The following is a 13,997-nucleotide window of genomic DNA, read 5'->3' on the forward strand; positions in this document are numbered from 1 at the left end:
TTTACAAAGCATTACTTTTACTACCAAATAACCCTTGAAGAGAAAAACAAGAAATATGATTAAGAATAAACTGAAAAGCTGAACCTGAAATAAAGCTGACACTTACCCTAGGCTTCAGAAATGTCTGATTTTACACTTATTTTAGAGATATATAGGTTCATACGGAAAAAATAAAATACGTGCTCAACTTAAAATAAGTTCCAAATGAATTTTGTTTTAAAACAGTCATGGTGGCTAACAAAAGTCACAAAATAGCGACACAGCTGACAATACTCTTTACATTTGCAATATTGTAAAACTTTAAATTATTTTATTGCACTATTTTAACTGATTTTTAAAAAACAGACACAACATTTAACTTAGAAAAATAATTCTGTTTACCTGAGATGCTCTGCATGAAAGTTAGAAACTGTGAATCAAATTTAAATTAAAAAAAAGTGAAACGTACCATATGTGAGAGCTTCACTATTTACAGTGTAACTTGCCGTTTTGCAAACATTCTGTTCAACTAGTGCTGAGTTCCTTTTCACTTGCTGTGGTGCAACGGAGCTCCAAAAGAGAAACAACACAATGCAGGCCCACAAAAAGAGAAAATCACAGAACTTCATTACTGGTCTCATGTACATAGGTGTAAATCAGCCCTACCTCTGGTTACACTAGTATAAATGTAATGTAAGTGGGACCAAAATCATGTCTGTAAGACATGACCTCTGTGAAGCAAAGGCTGACTGGTAGGATGAAATTTGTAAAACCAATGCAACATTATCCTACCTCGAAAAGTGATAATGGAGTCCCAAATACAGCCTGCTCTTTCACATTAACAATGTATTTTAAAATGTATTCCGTTCCTACGCAATGAAATTTATTTTAAAGTATTTCAACACTCCATGCATATTCTTGTTGGTCTGAAATCACTTAAGCCCCAGTTCAGCAAGGTCCTTAAGCACATCCCTAACTTTAAATGCATGAGCAGTCCCATTGATCTTAAAATGATTATTCATGCACTTTAAATTAGGCACATGCTTAAGAGCCTTGCTGGACCTATGGCCATCATGAAGAAGAGTTCTATGTGAGTTCAAGACCACATTATATCTTATTAGGAATAATGCCTTTTTATATTTGCCCTATCACTGACCAAAACTTTGGATGCATCACTTATTATACAACCCATAAGTACACAGAACCTCTTACAATGGTTTTAATAACATCAATCATTTGAAACAGACTTTTAATTTATATCCCATACCCACTGAATTTCTCTATCAGTGCAAAAAAATACTAGCTTTAAAAAGTAGCTTTAAAATGTCCCCTTGTTTATTTTCCCCTAACATGGCTAACCGGTGAATATATAACTTTTTTTGCTTTGATGAGTAAGCATGAGCAAATATAGGCATGTAAATTTTACAAGAGCAGAGTGTGAGTCTATAAAAGCAGCACAGTCCTGTCATTTCACTGGGGACTTTTCATACAATATGGTAGGTTAAAAACCAAAAACAACACATTTCAAAAACGATATTTCCTTGAAGAGTCAATGTAAACCTAACTTACTACTGGGTTGTTTAGTTTTAATTTAAAAGTAAAAAGTTATACCATAAAACCCTACAGGAGCAGAGTTCCAAAGAGTGCTTCTAAATTTAGATGTACACATAATTCAGATGCCCAATGACCCAGTTTACTTACACACACACACACACACACACACAGCGCGCAAATATGGAGGCCCCATAGCCTCGATGTGCTTATCAATGATTTTAGAAACAAACCAAAATTAAACTAAAAAAAGCTCAGCAAGTGGAACCAAGCAGCAGTTTCCCCTCACCCTTCAGCAGTAAGAGATAATTTAAGTCTTGTTGATGTCAATAAGTGGTTATAATAAAAGACATTAGTAGCAGAGATGATAAAGAATGTTGCACGAATGTTCTCAGCATGGTTCATTGACAAGAGAGCTAAAAATTGTATTATTAAAAAATCATTGGTTCAAAAATCCTGGCAAGGTAGCCATTCTATGTTAAAACTTGGTTAATTTTGCCAGCGCTGCTTCATCTCTGAGCTCGCAGAGCCAGAGCTTTTCTGATAAAAAGCAAAAGACATTTTACGCACAATTTTCCCTCTACTAGAAAGTGGTATATTGTGCCCTTCAGTGAACATAAAATTGATATTATCATCTCTTAGTTTATATCTCACTACTTAACCTTCAGATTAAAAGTTATTAGATTTGAATGACTAAAAAGACATCATGTCACCTTCCAGTCAACGCTGGGAGATCGGAGAACTTGGGGGGAAAAGGCCTGAGCGATAAAAACACTAAGTTACAATGTATGGAAAGTCTGTCTTTTATTCCCCGTGCTGAAAAAGACTCTACAATGAGACTGATCTTTGATGAGGTTATTGTAATCATGAATTACCAGTGCAGTCAAATGCAAAACCAGACACAATCCTGATGCCTGTAAGTAGTTTAATCTATACTCTTAAATGGCTCTTTCAATGACAACAGCAGTTTAATAATTACACCCCATATCTTCCCAACAAAAGTAATTCAAAATGTGTTTTACCTTAAAGCCTAACAAACAAGTTTAGTCTAACCCAGTTGTGTCAATATGGAACAAAGACTTTTATCAAAGATCTACTTTGGTAGTTTTGTTCTAAAGAGATAAGTCCACTTCATGATCAGTGGGACCATAACATTTCTGACGCAATTTATAACCTCCTTCCATGTTTGTTAAAAGATGAAACTGTTAGTAAATGTGTTGTTAAAAAATGTGACAGCATTCAATTCATTTGTACTCTGATATATACTGAATGACTTCTATTCTGCTGACATGCTCAGGGTCTAACCGATCACCATACTGGGGGTCGGGAAGGAATTTTCCCCAAGGTCAGATTGGCAGAGACTCTGGGGTTTTTTTTGGCCGTCCTGTGCAGCATGGGTCACTAGTGTTTATGGGTTTGAACTAGTGTAAATGGTGAATTCTCTGTCACTTGAAGTCTTTAAACCATGATTTGAGGATTTCAGTAACTCAGCCAGAGGTTAGGGTCTATTACAGTAGTGGGTGGGTGAGATTCTGTGGGCTGCAGAGCAGGAGGTCAGACTTGATGACCATGATGGTCCGTTCTGATCTTAAAGTCTATGAGTATAAAAAAATCTCTTGAAATTCCTAATTTACCAAATTAAAGCAGTCACTGAATAATATACATCATAACCACTTTACCACACATTTTCCTCTTTCTTTTGATATGGAAGAGTTTGGTGAAACCATATATCCCTTATGACACCTGTTTTCCTCAGTGTGAAACTTAAATCTCAATACTGCCAAAGGGCCAAATTGCGATACCCTACCATTGCATAGCACCTTGCTACACATGAACAGTCCCATTGAAGTCACTTAGACTACTTATGGAGTAGAGAGCTACTCATTGTGTGTAAGGTATCAGTATTTGGCCAAAACGTCTTTTGTGAGAGGTGTGAATGTTTTGTATATCTCATGTATATGAATAGGGTTCTATTTGTCTGCCAATTTATCAGATGCATTTGTTCAAAGGTAAATACAGGTCTAAAAGTAGGAAATATGAATGGAAAATTAAACAACATTTTATCAAATTCTGCTCACTAAAAAACTGCTTACCTTATTTTTGCAGACACAGGTTAAACATACTATTTAGCTAAACTCTTCAGAAAGTTAAGTGACACTTGAGAATTACAGTATAGTCCAGTTCAAAGAAAGCGATGAAAAGAAACTTTCTTACATAAAGTGAAATTCTCTATATAAACTTCCTTCTTGTTTCTCTATGTACCACTTCCATTTATATTGCTATTCTACTTTGACATAAAAGCAGTCACCTTGTAACCCCTTTTATCAAGTAATCTATGCACTACCTAAAAGTACACTACACTGCATCAGGCAAGCTATAGGTTTACATTATACAAACATTCCAATTCTGCCAGCTCAGCACTGGTTGTCAATAAATGCAAGCAATTGCAAAACAGCAGTGTGTTTTTTTTTTTCCTTAAGAGAACACTGATATCAGTCTGCCAGTTTTGCAAAATAAACTCTTTGCAATCTCTGTAGCTAATCTGTCAACAAATTACTATTAAAGTCATACCTCCTAAAAGTTCAAAAGAATTTTGGATTAGACAAAAGATATGGAGCTTTAGACTCTTGGGGCAGTACTTGAAATTATGGTATCAAACTGGAACCGTCTATGGACGTAGAGAGGTTTGCATTTCTGCCACCATGCAACAGAGCATTTCAGGTCTTGCTGGAATTCACCTTTATGTCCCGTCCTTTTCACTCCATTCATATTTTTTCATCTTTCTATTAATAAATTAATAACACTTTAATGTGCAGTAACAAGTTACAATAAATGACACTGAACGTTATATGGTTCTTCAGAATCAATGGGTCATATTCCCTACTGAGGTAAATCCGAGAAACTCCATTTAAGTAACTGCAGCTGCACCGATTCACACTAAAAGAAGATCTGCAGTCATTACTTTTGGTCGGCAAGAGCTGTTCTATTACAGTTCCCTTGAGGCATCATGACTCTTAAAAGCCCCTCGGTCATTAGACGTTCTTGTTGAACTCTTCAGATTGTGATTTGTGTAAGCAACTGGATATTGCCAGAGTTCTCAGTTGCTCTGTCGAAGCCTCTCTGGCCTATTACAATGTTCTGTCTCACTCCTGTTGTCTGCTTAGGCAGCTGGGAGTTCCTCTGAGCTGCTCCAATGCTCTGCTTGAGTTGTCTATTTCAGCTCTACTTGTGGAGTCTGATGCTCCAGGTTACCTTGATGCTCTACTTGAGGTCTCACAGGCAGAAAACAGTCAACAAAACCAGTGTTTGAGAAAAGACCCAGTTCTGAAAGATACTGAACATCTTCAACTCACACTGAACACAGGAGAAGCTGAGGAGGATAACTGCCTCTCTTAGGAGGCGCTAATATCTTGTGAGAATGTGTTCTTACTACGCTTTCTGTCCATTCCTGGTGCTGATTCTTCTCATCCCCTACCAGACAGCTCTCTAATTTTATCTCTCTGCGCATCTCCCCAGCTGCCATCTTCACAAAGGACCACCTTAGCTCTTCTAGACAGTATTTTACTCCACAAGTATTGCCACTGACGTTAATCGGGACTACTCATCTTGAGTGTTACAGAACTAAGCCCCCAATTTGCTATTCAAAGGATGATTTAACATGTTACAAGAAATATTAGCACTAAGACCTATTTAGTTTTCCTCTACACTATCTCCTGCAGTGGAATCAAACTAATGACAAAGACAGTACAGTACTTGTACTAGATTCATCCCTGCCCTGATTGCAAGAGTACCCACAATCCATTTCATTCCTCCAAAATGATGAATACCAGCATTACTTGATGTTTTGCCAGGATATAAGATTTACAAAAGTGAATGGATTTGTAAATTTGTTAAAACCTCCTGAATCAACCATTTTTTTTAAAAAAAAGGTTTGTTTCCATAATTCAAAGAAACACATGTTGTCGATCCTTGAAAGTCACAATCTTAATAAAAGAGTTCAAATTCTAAAATCTGAGTAAGTGCTTTATCCAAAAGCATTGCATGGCAGCATCTCACGCTTGACCATTGCTCATCATGGGAATGCAGTTAACCAGCAAACCGTAGAGGAGCCAAGCGCTCAATCTACTCTCTGCTTATTTTTCAGAAAACACAAATGCCAGGTGGCATAAAGAAACACTTAGACTGAAATGCTCTTAAGAAATAGCTGTTTTATTTAAATAACCATTCATTTGTATTGAAGCAGCGTTATCTAGCACGCATTCTGTCAAGTGACCTGAGAGCATATGTTGTATATGGAGAAACATCTAAACATTATGCTCTGTGTTGTATGTGTATCTGTAAACGCTTGCATTAGCAGTCTGAAAACATTTTTCTTTCCGGCATTTAAAACTATTTTCAAAACACAATGATTGATACATTATTACACTAGTTTTGACAGTCCTTTAGATATTGCACTCTTTTTTAAAGAGGTGTTATAAACGAAGCAAACGGCTCACTTTTTAAAAAGAAAACTCAATAGAAAAGAGACTCAGCAAAACAAATTAACAGTAGAATTAAAACACAAAACAGGAAGGCCTTTGCAAACCTAGAGGAGAGCATGTTAATCAAAAGCTATTATATTATTGGCAAAAGAGATACAGGCAAAGGGTAAAAACTAAGTACGAATGAGAATCCTACAAAACTGCACCATAAAGAAATTCTCCCCCAATCAATTTCTATCTTTAATTCCCAGGTCTGGTAGGGCCTGGGAGCATGATGGAGGAAGCACACATCCAGCTGTTCTGGGCATCATTTGGGAGTGGGTTGGAGGACCCCACAGAATTCTTTTTGGAATGCTTCAGTCTCTCTCCTTAATTGACCAAATGGGTGGCTGTTGAATGATACAGAACATTACATACAAGATTAAGATGTTACCTCACTCAACAGCGATCCTTCTGGTTGATTAAGGAGAGGCACTGACAAATGCTCAAGGGTGACAGCTTCAGTACAGATTAATAATTGGTGATAAGGAAGAAACATCCCAGTTGTGTATTTCTGGTCTACCAAATGCTATATTTGGGTGATTTATTTTTTCATGCATCACTAAACAAAGGGGGTGGGGTGAACACAGGACTGAAAAATTCCATAGTGTTCAAATCAAAGAAGTGTAATTAATTCATTTGGATATGAAGCCTTTTTAAGAGCAGACCTTGGTGCTGAATGTACTTCTAACTTATTTTACGGTTCTAATTCTCTTCTACTGTCCTATATTAATCAAAGCCGTAACCCCTGTTGTCTTTGCACTACGAATCAGAATGTGCCCCTGGCGAAGAATGAGGGAAAAATCAACAGGAATTAAGTTTCAGTGCAACTGTTTACTCAACTATGGCCTGCAGTTATTGAAATTTTATCCGTGGTTTTGTGTGACTACTGCAGTAATGAATTCAGCATGGCTGTGACTTTCTCACTGATGGCATTCTCACTTCAAGTAAAAACCTGTAGAATGAAAATGATTCAAACAACCAAAGTCAATTGCATTCAGTATCATACACTTCTCTGATCTGCTTAATCTGAAGCTTTCTGTCTTACACTGGCAAATCTGGCTACTTGTTACTTTTTAAGCCTTCGGTTTTGCCTTGTTTTCAACTGCAGGTTTTTCTTCACCACAACAACCTGCTGAAATGATACTGCGCACTTGAGAGAGACTTGCACAGCCGCCAAAAGCTTATTTAAAAGGTTTTAAGAATGTTTACTGCATTACAGCTAGTACGGTTTAAGCATAAACACATTCACGACTGTTGTAGCACAGCGTTTGTTCCAAAAATGTGTTAATGATACAGGCTAAGCAGTTTGTTATAAGTCTTCCTCTGACCAGGGTTTCAAAATTTTATAAAGGGAGCAAAAAAAAAAAAAAAAAAAAAAAAAAGACAACATGTTATATGGCTAATCTACTAACAATAACACTGATGAACTCAATCGCTTCTGTCTAAAATGTAATAATTAACGTACGTAGGGAACACATGAATACATAATTTTGCTCCGGATGATTCTGTCGTAAAAACAGGACTGACGTGATGATTTCATTTTATTTAATTTTTTAGTTTCATTGCAGTAGGTACCTCGACAAACCATTTAGCTAACAGAAAAGACTCTGTTGATAGGGGATGCTAGGTTATATTAAAATTTGTTGCAAAAACAAAACTCAGAATTAGTGATTCTTACAACCAGTGACATATTTTGGAAACTAGCATACAGTGGTTCACCCAGGCACAGCAACCAGGCTCTACACATTTAGACAACAGAAACGGACTGTGATCTTTCCAATGAGTGCAGGAGAAAGGGCACTCATGGGAAAGAGAAGAGAAGTGCAAATTTTCCTTTACATTATGATTGCATTTATCTAAATATTACAGGGTATATCTCATACACATGTATGAAGGCCCTCCTAAGCATTTATTTGACTGGCAAATATCGAGGGTTTAAGAGCTAAATACTTTTTTTTTCCCTCTTTAGGAAGTGAAGTTGTAAATATATCGTACAGTACCTGCTGTTGCTGAAGATGTGCTAAATCTGCAGCCCCAATTTCAACTGAAGGTGTCTCACCGTTGGATCTCACTTCCCGCAGACTGCACTCTAGTAAATGGTTGCCACTGCTTGCTCCATTCTGAATAGCTGAACCGTTACTTTTTGTCTCAATCCCAGATTCTTGCATCATGACTCAAAAACCTGAAATAATTTAGGAGAGGAGAAAAAAAAAAAGCAGCTGTTAAAACAGTTGCTGTATATAAGGAGACATGCCCTGTTTTAAATCCTGTCAAAGCTATAAACATGTGTCATTTCCCTTCATACAATTTATCTTTCATTAATGGTTCATGTTACCAGTTTATTTCTAAATATAGCATTATTTGCTCAACACTTACCCTTACAGAAAAAAATATTTTTCAAACGAACACACAAAATCAGTAATTACAATTTTCTAATTACATCTGTATATTTTACTTCAAAACTGACAAGTCATTCTGTGTAACATGTTATGGGCAACAACAAAACCTTGATACATAGTGGACAGACGCAGAAAGCTGAATTGGACCGTTGAGTATTCAGATTTCCATTCACACCAGGATTCTGTCAAATTAGCAACTTTCATTACTATGAACTACCCAGAGATATTTCAGGTATCTGCAAGGTGCCGAGCAACCTCTGAAATGTGCTGAGCGCCATCAATTTTCCCTGAAGCAAATTCTTTTCTTCCAGGATTCATTCAGCCGCTCACACGATTCTGGGCCCTTTGCGTAAATCTCCAAGTTACTGTTATCCATCTGACTTAGTATACACCTTAGTGATACTTCTTTACAACTAGAATTAGCTGAAGTATTTGCAACAAACAATGTATCTGAACAATACTGGCCCTTATTTGTGAAGCAGTCATAGAAATCATGACCCCTTTGTGAACACATTAACTATTTGTAGATATCCGTCAAGTAGTTTACATGAACACAAATTTTAGTCCACGGGCTGTTCACAAACCATTCACTGACTCTGATCATTTGCAATACATTATCATGGTGTCTGACCGATCATCTAAGTTAAAGATATAAGTTCTCCTCTTTAAATGGATGACAATTTTTTTTTTTTAATCTGGAGACTAATGAATAGCAAATAACATTCTTCAGTGATGAATTACTGGACAACTCATTGTTTATGCTAAAATTCCTGAAAGTTCTGGGATTCTTGAAAGTTTCCATGAATAAAGAGGTTGTGGTGAGAACTCTGAAACTTGGGAACAATGTGACTCCAAAAATAATACTGAAGTGAAGTTGCCATATTTATTTGTGAAACTATTCTCGATTATCTTTTTGTGCAATTTGACTGGCTCCCTTATAGGTATTTCAACCTACTAGCCCCAATGTTAAAGGATTAAAATGCCATTAGTTTTGTCTGTTTCCGTTGTCTCATCCTTCCTTTCTCCCTTCCTTCCTTATGGTTCCTCATTCCTCTTTTTATTGCCCAGAATCACTTGCCCATGGTGACACGAGCTACTCGCCAGGTAAGACAGACACACAGTAAATGTTTCACAGCAGTGCTTGGCAGTACGGACCATAAGTAGCTAGAGGTAATATGTTCTTGGTCATATATGCAACAGAATTAGGAAAACAGGATGCTTTCCCAACAGAGACTTTCCCCAAAGGCATCAGTAAGGAAAGCTTGCCTGTCTCCATCTGAATTTCAATGAGCAGCCCAGAAAAGCAGATCTTTTGTTTTCAACTGCTCTCCACTGGCAATAAAAGGCCCATATTCAAGGAGGAACCTGTTTAAATTCAATAACTCTTAACCAGTTCAGAAACAGGAAGAAAAATTCCCCCTCCCAGCACATGTGGGAAAACCTCAAATCAAAGGAGGAGAGAGAAAGCAATGCATTTCTAATGGAAAAGTACTAGGGGAAAATACTTTCCCCAGAAAATCCGTACAGGCATAATTTTGAGCCCTGAGACACCTACTGTACAATATTTGTTGGAGACCAAAAGGTTTTTTCCTTCCAGTGCCAACTCCTTTGGGTTAGCTGCTCAGAGCAAGCAGCCCCTTTCACTAACATTTTAAGAGTAGCCCAACTGTCAAGCATTAAGTGACATGTAGCATCCAACTACGGTTATTGTTTAGCTCTGTGGGTTGCGCTACACTGCAGCCAAACAAACATATGCCACTCACTAATTTGGATATTCATAATGACGTTCCATAAAGCTAATAACCAAGATGTCCTATCTGGGAAGCAACTGACTAATAAGGGCTTTGTCATATGCACGCTACAACATTAGCATTAGTTTCTGATTCACAATCAAGGCTGGGGAAACCAAACATAAGAAAGACCCCACTCCAGTCACTAAGGATCTATTCACCCTACATGCTATGCACCTCTTTCACATTTATGGAAGGTGGTAGAACAGATTCAAATGTTCTGCTTACATTTAAATAAATTTCATCTGGTCTATGGAAACTCGTTTCAATTCACTCTGTGGGATCTCTGAATCATGCAAAGAGACAAAAGGACTACAAGCTTCATTATACTGTTTCTGTCAGTTCCCTTGTAAAACTTCACAGATCTAAATTAACAAAAACCTTTCTGTATGTAACTAGACAATGCATTTTGTTCTTAAAATTGATCCAATTCTGATGTAGAGTACATGTTGTCTTTTGTTCTTTACACACGTTACATGAAGGAACCACACAGGCATGGTAATAGCCGTGTTTGCTAAACATATACAATGTGTCAGACCTAGCTCTCTCTATATATCTATCTACCTATATAGATACATCCCTTGCAGCTCTAGCAGGGTTCTGGTGGCTTCTGAAACACAGATGACATCAGTGGACTCAATATATTTAAAGTAATATTACTCAATTCCTACACACTACAGTAAAAAAGGCACAGCTCCTTTAACCAGAGGGGAATAAACTAAAAACCCTTAACCTTTCTCTCTTCATCTATACTTAGGGCCAGATTCTCAACTGGAATAAAGGAAGGCTTATGTCAATTTACATCACCTGATGATCTGGTCAAATATGAAGAGTTATCATTTGATTAGTTTTTTAAACTCATCTCTTTGAAACACACAGTCCCTGGGGGAAAGATGGCAGCACCTTTGGCCTAGAACACGGGTGGCAATTGCTATGAAGTTTTTATGGCAGCCCGAAAAAGCTGTAAGTGTCCTAGGAAGAGTGCTCATTTCTGACAGCGCTAAAGAACTGACCGTATGTGCCTCCAGCTGATACCACACCAGTTGAAACAAAAGTGAAAAAAGAAATTGTACCTGAACGGTAAAGAAAAGACATCCCCTTCCCAAGCTCTTTTGGTAGATAACGAACAAGTTATCTTGGAGCAGACACATGGGGAAACTATTAAGAACACTGGTGACGTCAAAACATATGTTAGAAAAAAGCACTGCCCAAAGGTACCAAAAGACTTGAAGAGACTGGCATCACTGAGGAGCAGATCAATCAATGCACAATCACAACTCTCCACAAAACATCACTAGGTCTCAGGAAATAATTCATAAGAAAATTAGTCAAAAAATTATTTATTGCATCTCAGGTTACAAAATCCTCCCAGAACAGAAGGAAATGTTGAAAATGTTGCAATTTTTCTCAATGAATTTGTTTGCAAATGAATTCATTGCAAATGTTTGTACTCTTATTTTACATTTCAAATACAGTAGCATGCATGAGTTCTGGCTACGCCTACCTCCTATGGTCAGGAGAGAATGAGCAGAAGCCATTGCGCATAAGGATTTGGAAATGGATTTTGCAAACTGATCCTCAACAAAGGAAAAAAGAAGACTGGACTAGTTTGGGCCTTACAAATTTAATAGAAAACATAATTCTGCAGACTCAGAACTCTTTAAAAAACAACTCTGTAACATGAAATAAATGAAAATGGTGAAAACCTCTGTGCAAATTATGTTTAAAACTTGCTCACTTTTTGTCTACCAGCTCAAAATGTAACCCTGGCTGGACAACAGTGCAAAGACAAACAGACATTGCCAAAACTCCTCCTCCAGATAAGATGTGTGTAGGGGCACAGAAGATAAAACACTTTGCTCCTTAGCTACAGTCAGCATGTGACTTGATGTAAATAATCACAATACACTGCAATCATTAGGAGTCACAGCAGGGGAGCGCAGACTATTTGAGCCCCTCCCACATAGTGGATATTATTGGTCTTTTTGAGCATGCCCAAATAAGTCAGCCTGATGTTCCCCTGAGGGTGGGTGAGACAATCTTTTATAGATGGGCACGGAAGAAGCGCGACTTCTTGTTCCAGGCTATTGAGAATGTTGTTTGTTGCCAAAGCCTATCATTTACATTGGAAGGAAGGAGCCCAAGCAAGGTTTGTAGCATGAATTAGGATTATACCATGTGGGAGATGGGCTGTTGCTCCTTTATGTCCAGTGTCACAAAAAGCAAACTTTGTACTAAATACAACCCTAATTAATCAAACGATAGCAAATAAGTTTGGTCAGGAGAGTGATGCTTTATGAAAACAAGCAATTTCTATCATTTCTATGTTCATTTTTATGCACAAGGATAAATTAAACACAGTTCCATGCATAAAGCTGCATGGTATGCAAAATATTATTTTCTAAGTGAATACATTTAATGGCGTAGGAAGAAGTCTCACGAAAGTACAAAGCAAAGTAGTGCTGGAACAGAGAGCACACTTTTGTAGCACAGGATAGGCTGTCCGCTCACAGGTTTTATTTATTCAATTTGTTTTTTTTTTTTCTTTTAATTTTGCACCACATTTCAGGGCGGAGCTTTTGAAAATTCCACTCGGTGCCTATCTGCATCTTTTGGTGCCTAAACACCATGAAAAATCTGGCCTTGGGTGCCCAGCTGCCCATTGTGCCTTTGAAATTCTCCCTCTGAATGCTTCCAGCATCAGTCTAGGCCACGTACCCTGAACCCAACCTGTGCATCTAAGAGCTTTTCACAAAACTCATTTTATTTTGGCTATTGTTATTTGGAGGTTTTAACAAATATATAACTACTGTAGCAGTGCAAATATACAACATTTCCCTCCCCTGGCAACAGCACTAGTGCAACAGATTTTATAATAAAGCCCTTCCTTTTCACACTTGTAAAGATTTTAAGCTAACAAAAAGTTCAGTCTTTATTTCAGGGCAGTTAATTAAGGTTGACCAAGTCAGGCAGAAGTAAATTAACTTGGCTGATCAATTATTTATATGAAGCAGAATAAATGCCCTTAAAGAACTTGGCCCAGTCATGAAAGGATGTGTAAATTAAACTAAACACAGATTTATAAAATATATTTCTACTTCTGTGGAGACAACAGTTAATGGCAAAATCAGTTTTCGGTAAGTGATTAAATGGCAGGGTCTACTCCCAAATTCTCAAACAGCAGCAGGCATGTGATCCATCCAGACAGCCATTAAAATCAAACTAGTTTTAACCCTTTGTTGCCAGCAAGGAATACATTTGCTTTGCAATTTTAAGAAGAGAAATAAAGCTCCAAACACTGTTGGAAGCCTCTCCTGAATCAGTCTGGAAAAGGATTAACATTTTGAAATCATACATTAAAAAGTAGACACACTAAACAGCATGGGGGGGAGGGGTTGCCCCTTGAAAAGAGAAATGCCCAAGAAAAGTTCTACGTGAACAGCACTAGAAAGAGAAATCAAGGTACAAAAACAGCAGGGCAGTGGCAGCATAAGCCTCCTCACATTGTGACACATGCCTGACTTGTTTAGAAACCACCCCTATGATTGAGCAACACATTTCCTAGTGTGCCACCTCTGAGATATCAGATGGTAATTTTTGATCACTACTGACCCAGGTTGCAACTAGTGAGCTGGAGGTGAAAGACTTCCATTCCCATCACTAGTCTCCAAAATCCATCCACTTCTCTATGAACATATTTCTAAATCAGGGTGCGGATCCTCAGCAAATTTAAACTGTCATCGAATTTCCAACAG

General features: G+C 37.6%; 1 protein-coding gene across 12 annotated transcripts in view; it reads right to left on the bottom strand.

Moving 5' to 3' along the window:
* The window catches only part of FOXP1 (forkhead box P1), a 494,830-nt gene that overhangs the window by 201,073 nt on the left and 279,760 nt on the right, over positions 1-13,997 (bottom strand). For all 12 annotated transcript variants that reach the window (XM_074957494.1, XM_074957490.1, XM_074957489.1 and 9 more), the window contains one exon: positions 8,054-8,235. In XM_074957494.1, coding sequence (XP_074813595.1) covers positions 8,054-8,224 — 171 coding nt within the window. In that variant the 5' untranslated portion in view covers positions 8,225-8,235. The remainder of the gene's footprint in view (positions 1-8,053; positions 8,236-13,997) is intronic.

Source organism: Natator depressus, chromosome 7 (assembly GCF_965152275.1).
Source record: "Natator depressus isolate rNatDep1 chromosome 7, rNatDep2.hap1, whole genome shotgun sequence".
In the NCBI taxonomy this organism is placed as follows: domain Eukaryota; kingdom Metazoa; phylum Chordata; order Testudines; family Cheloniidae; genus Natator; species Natator depressus.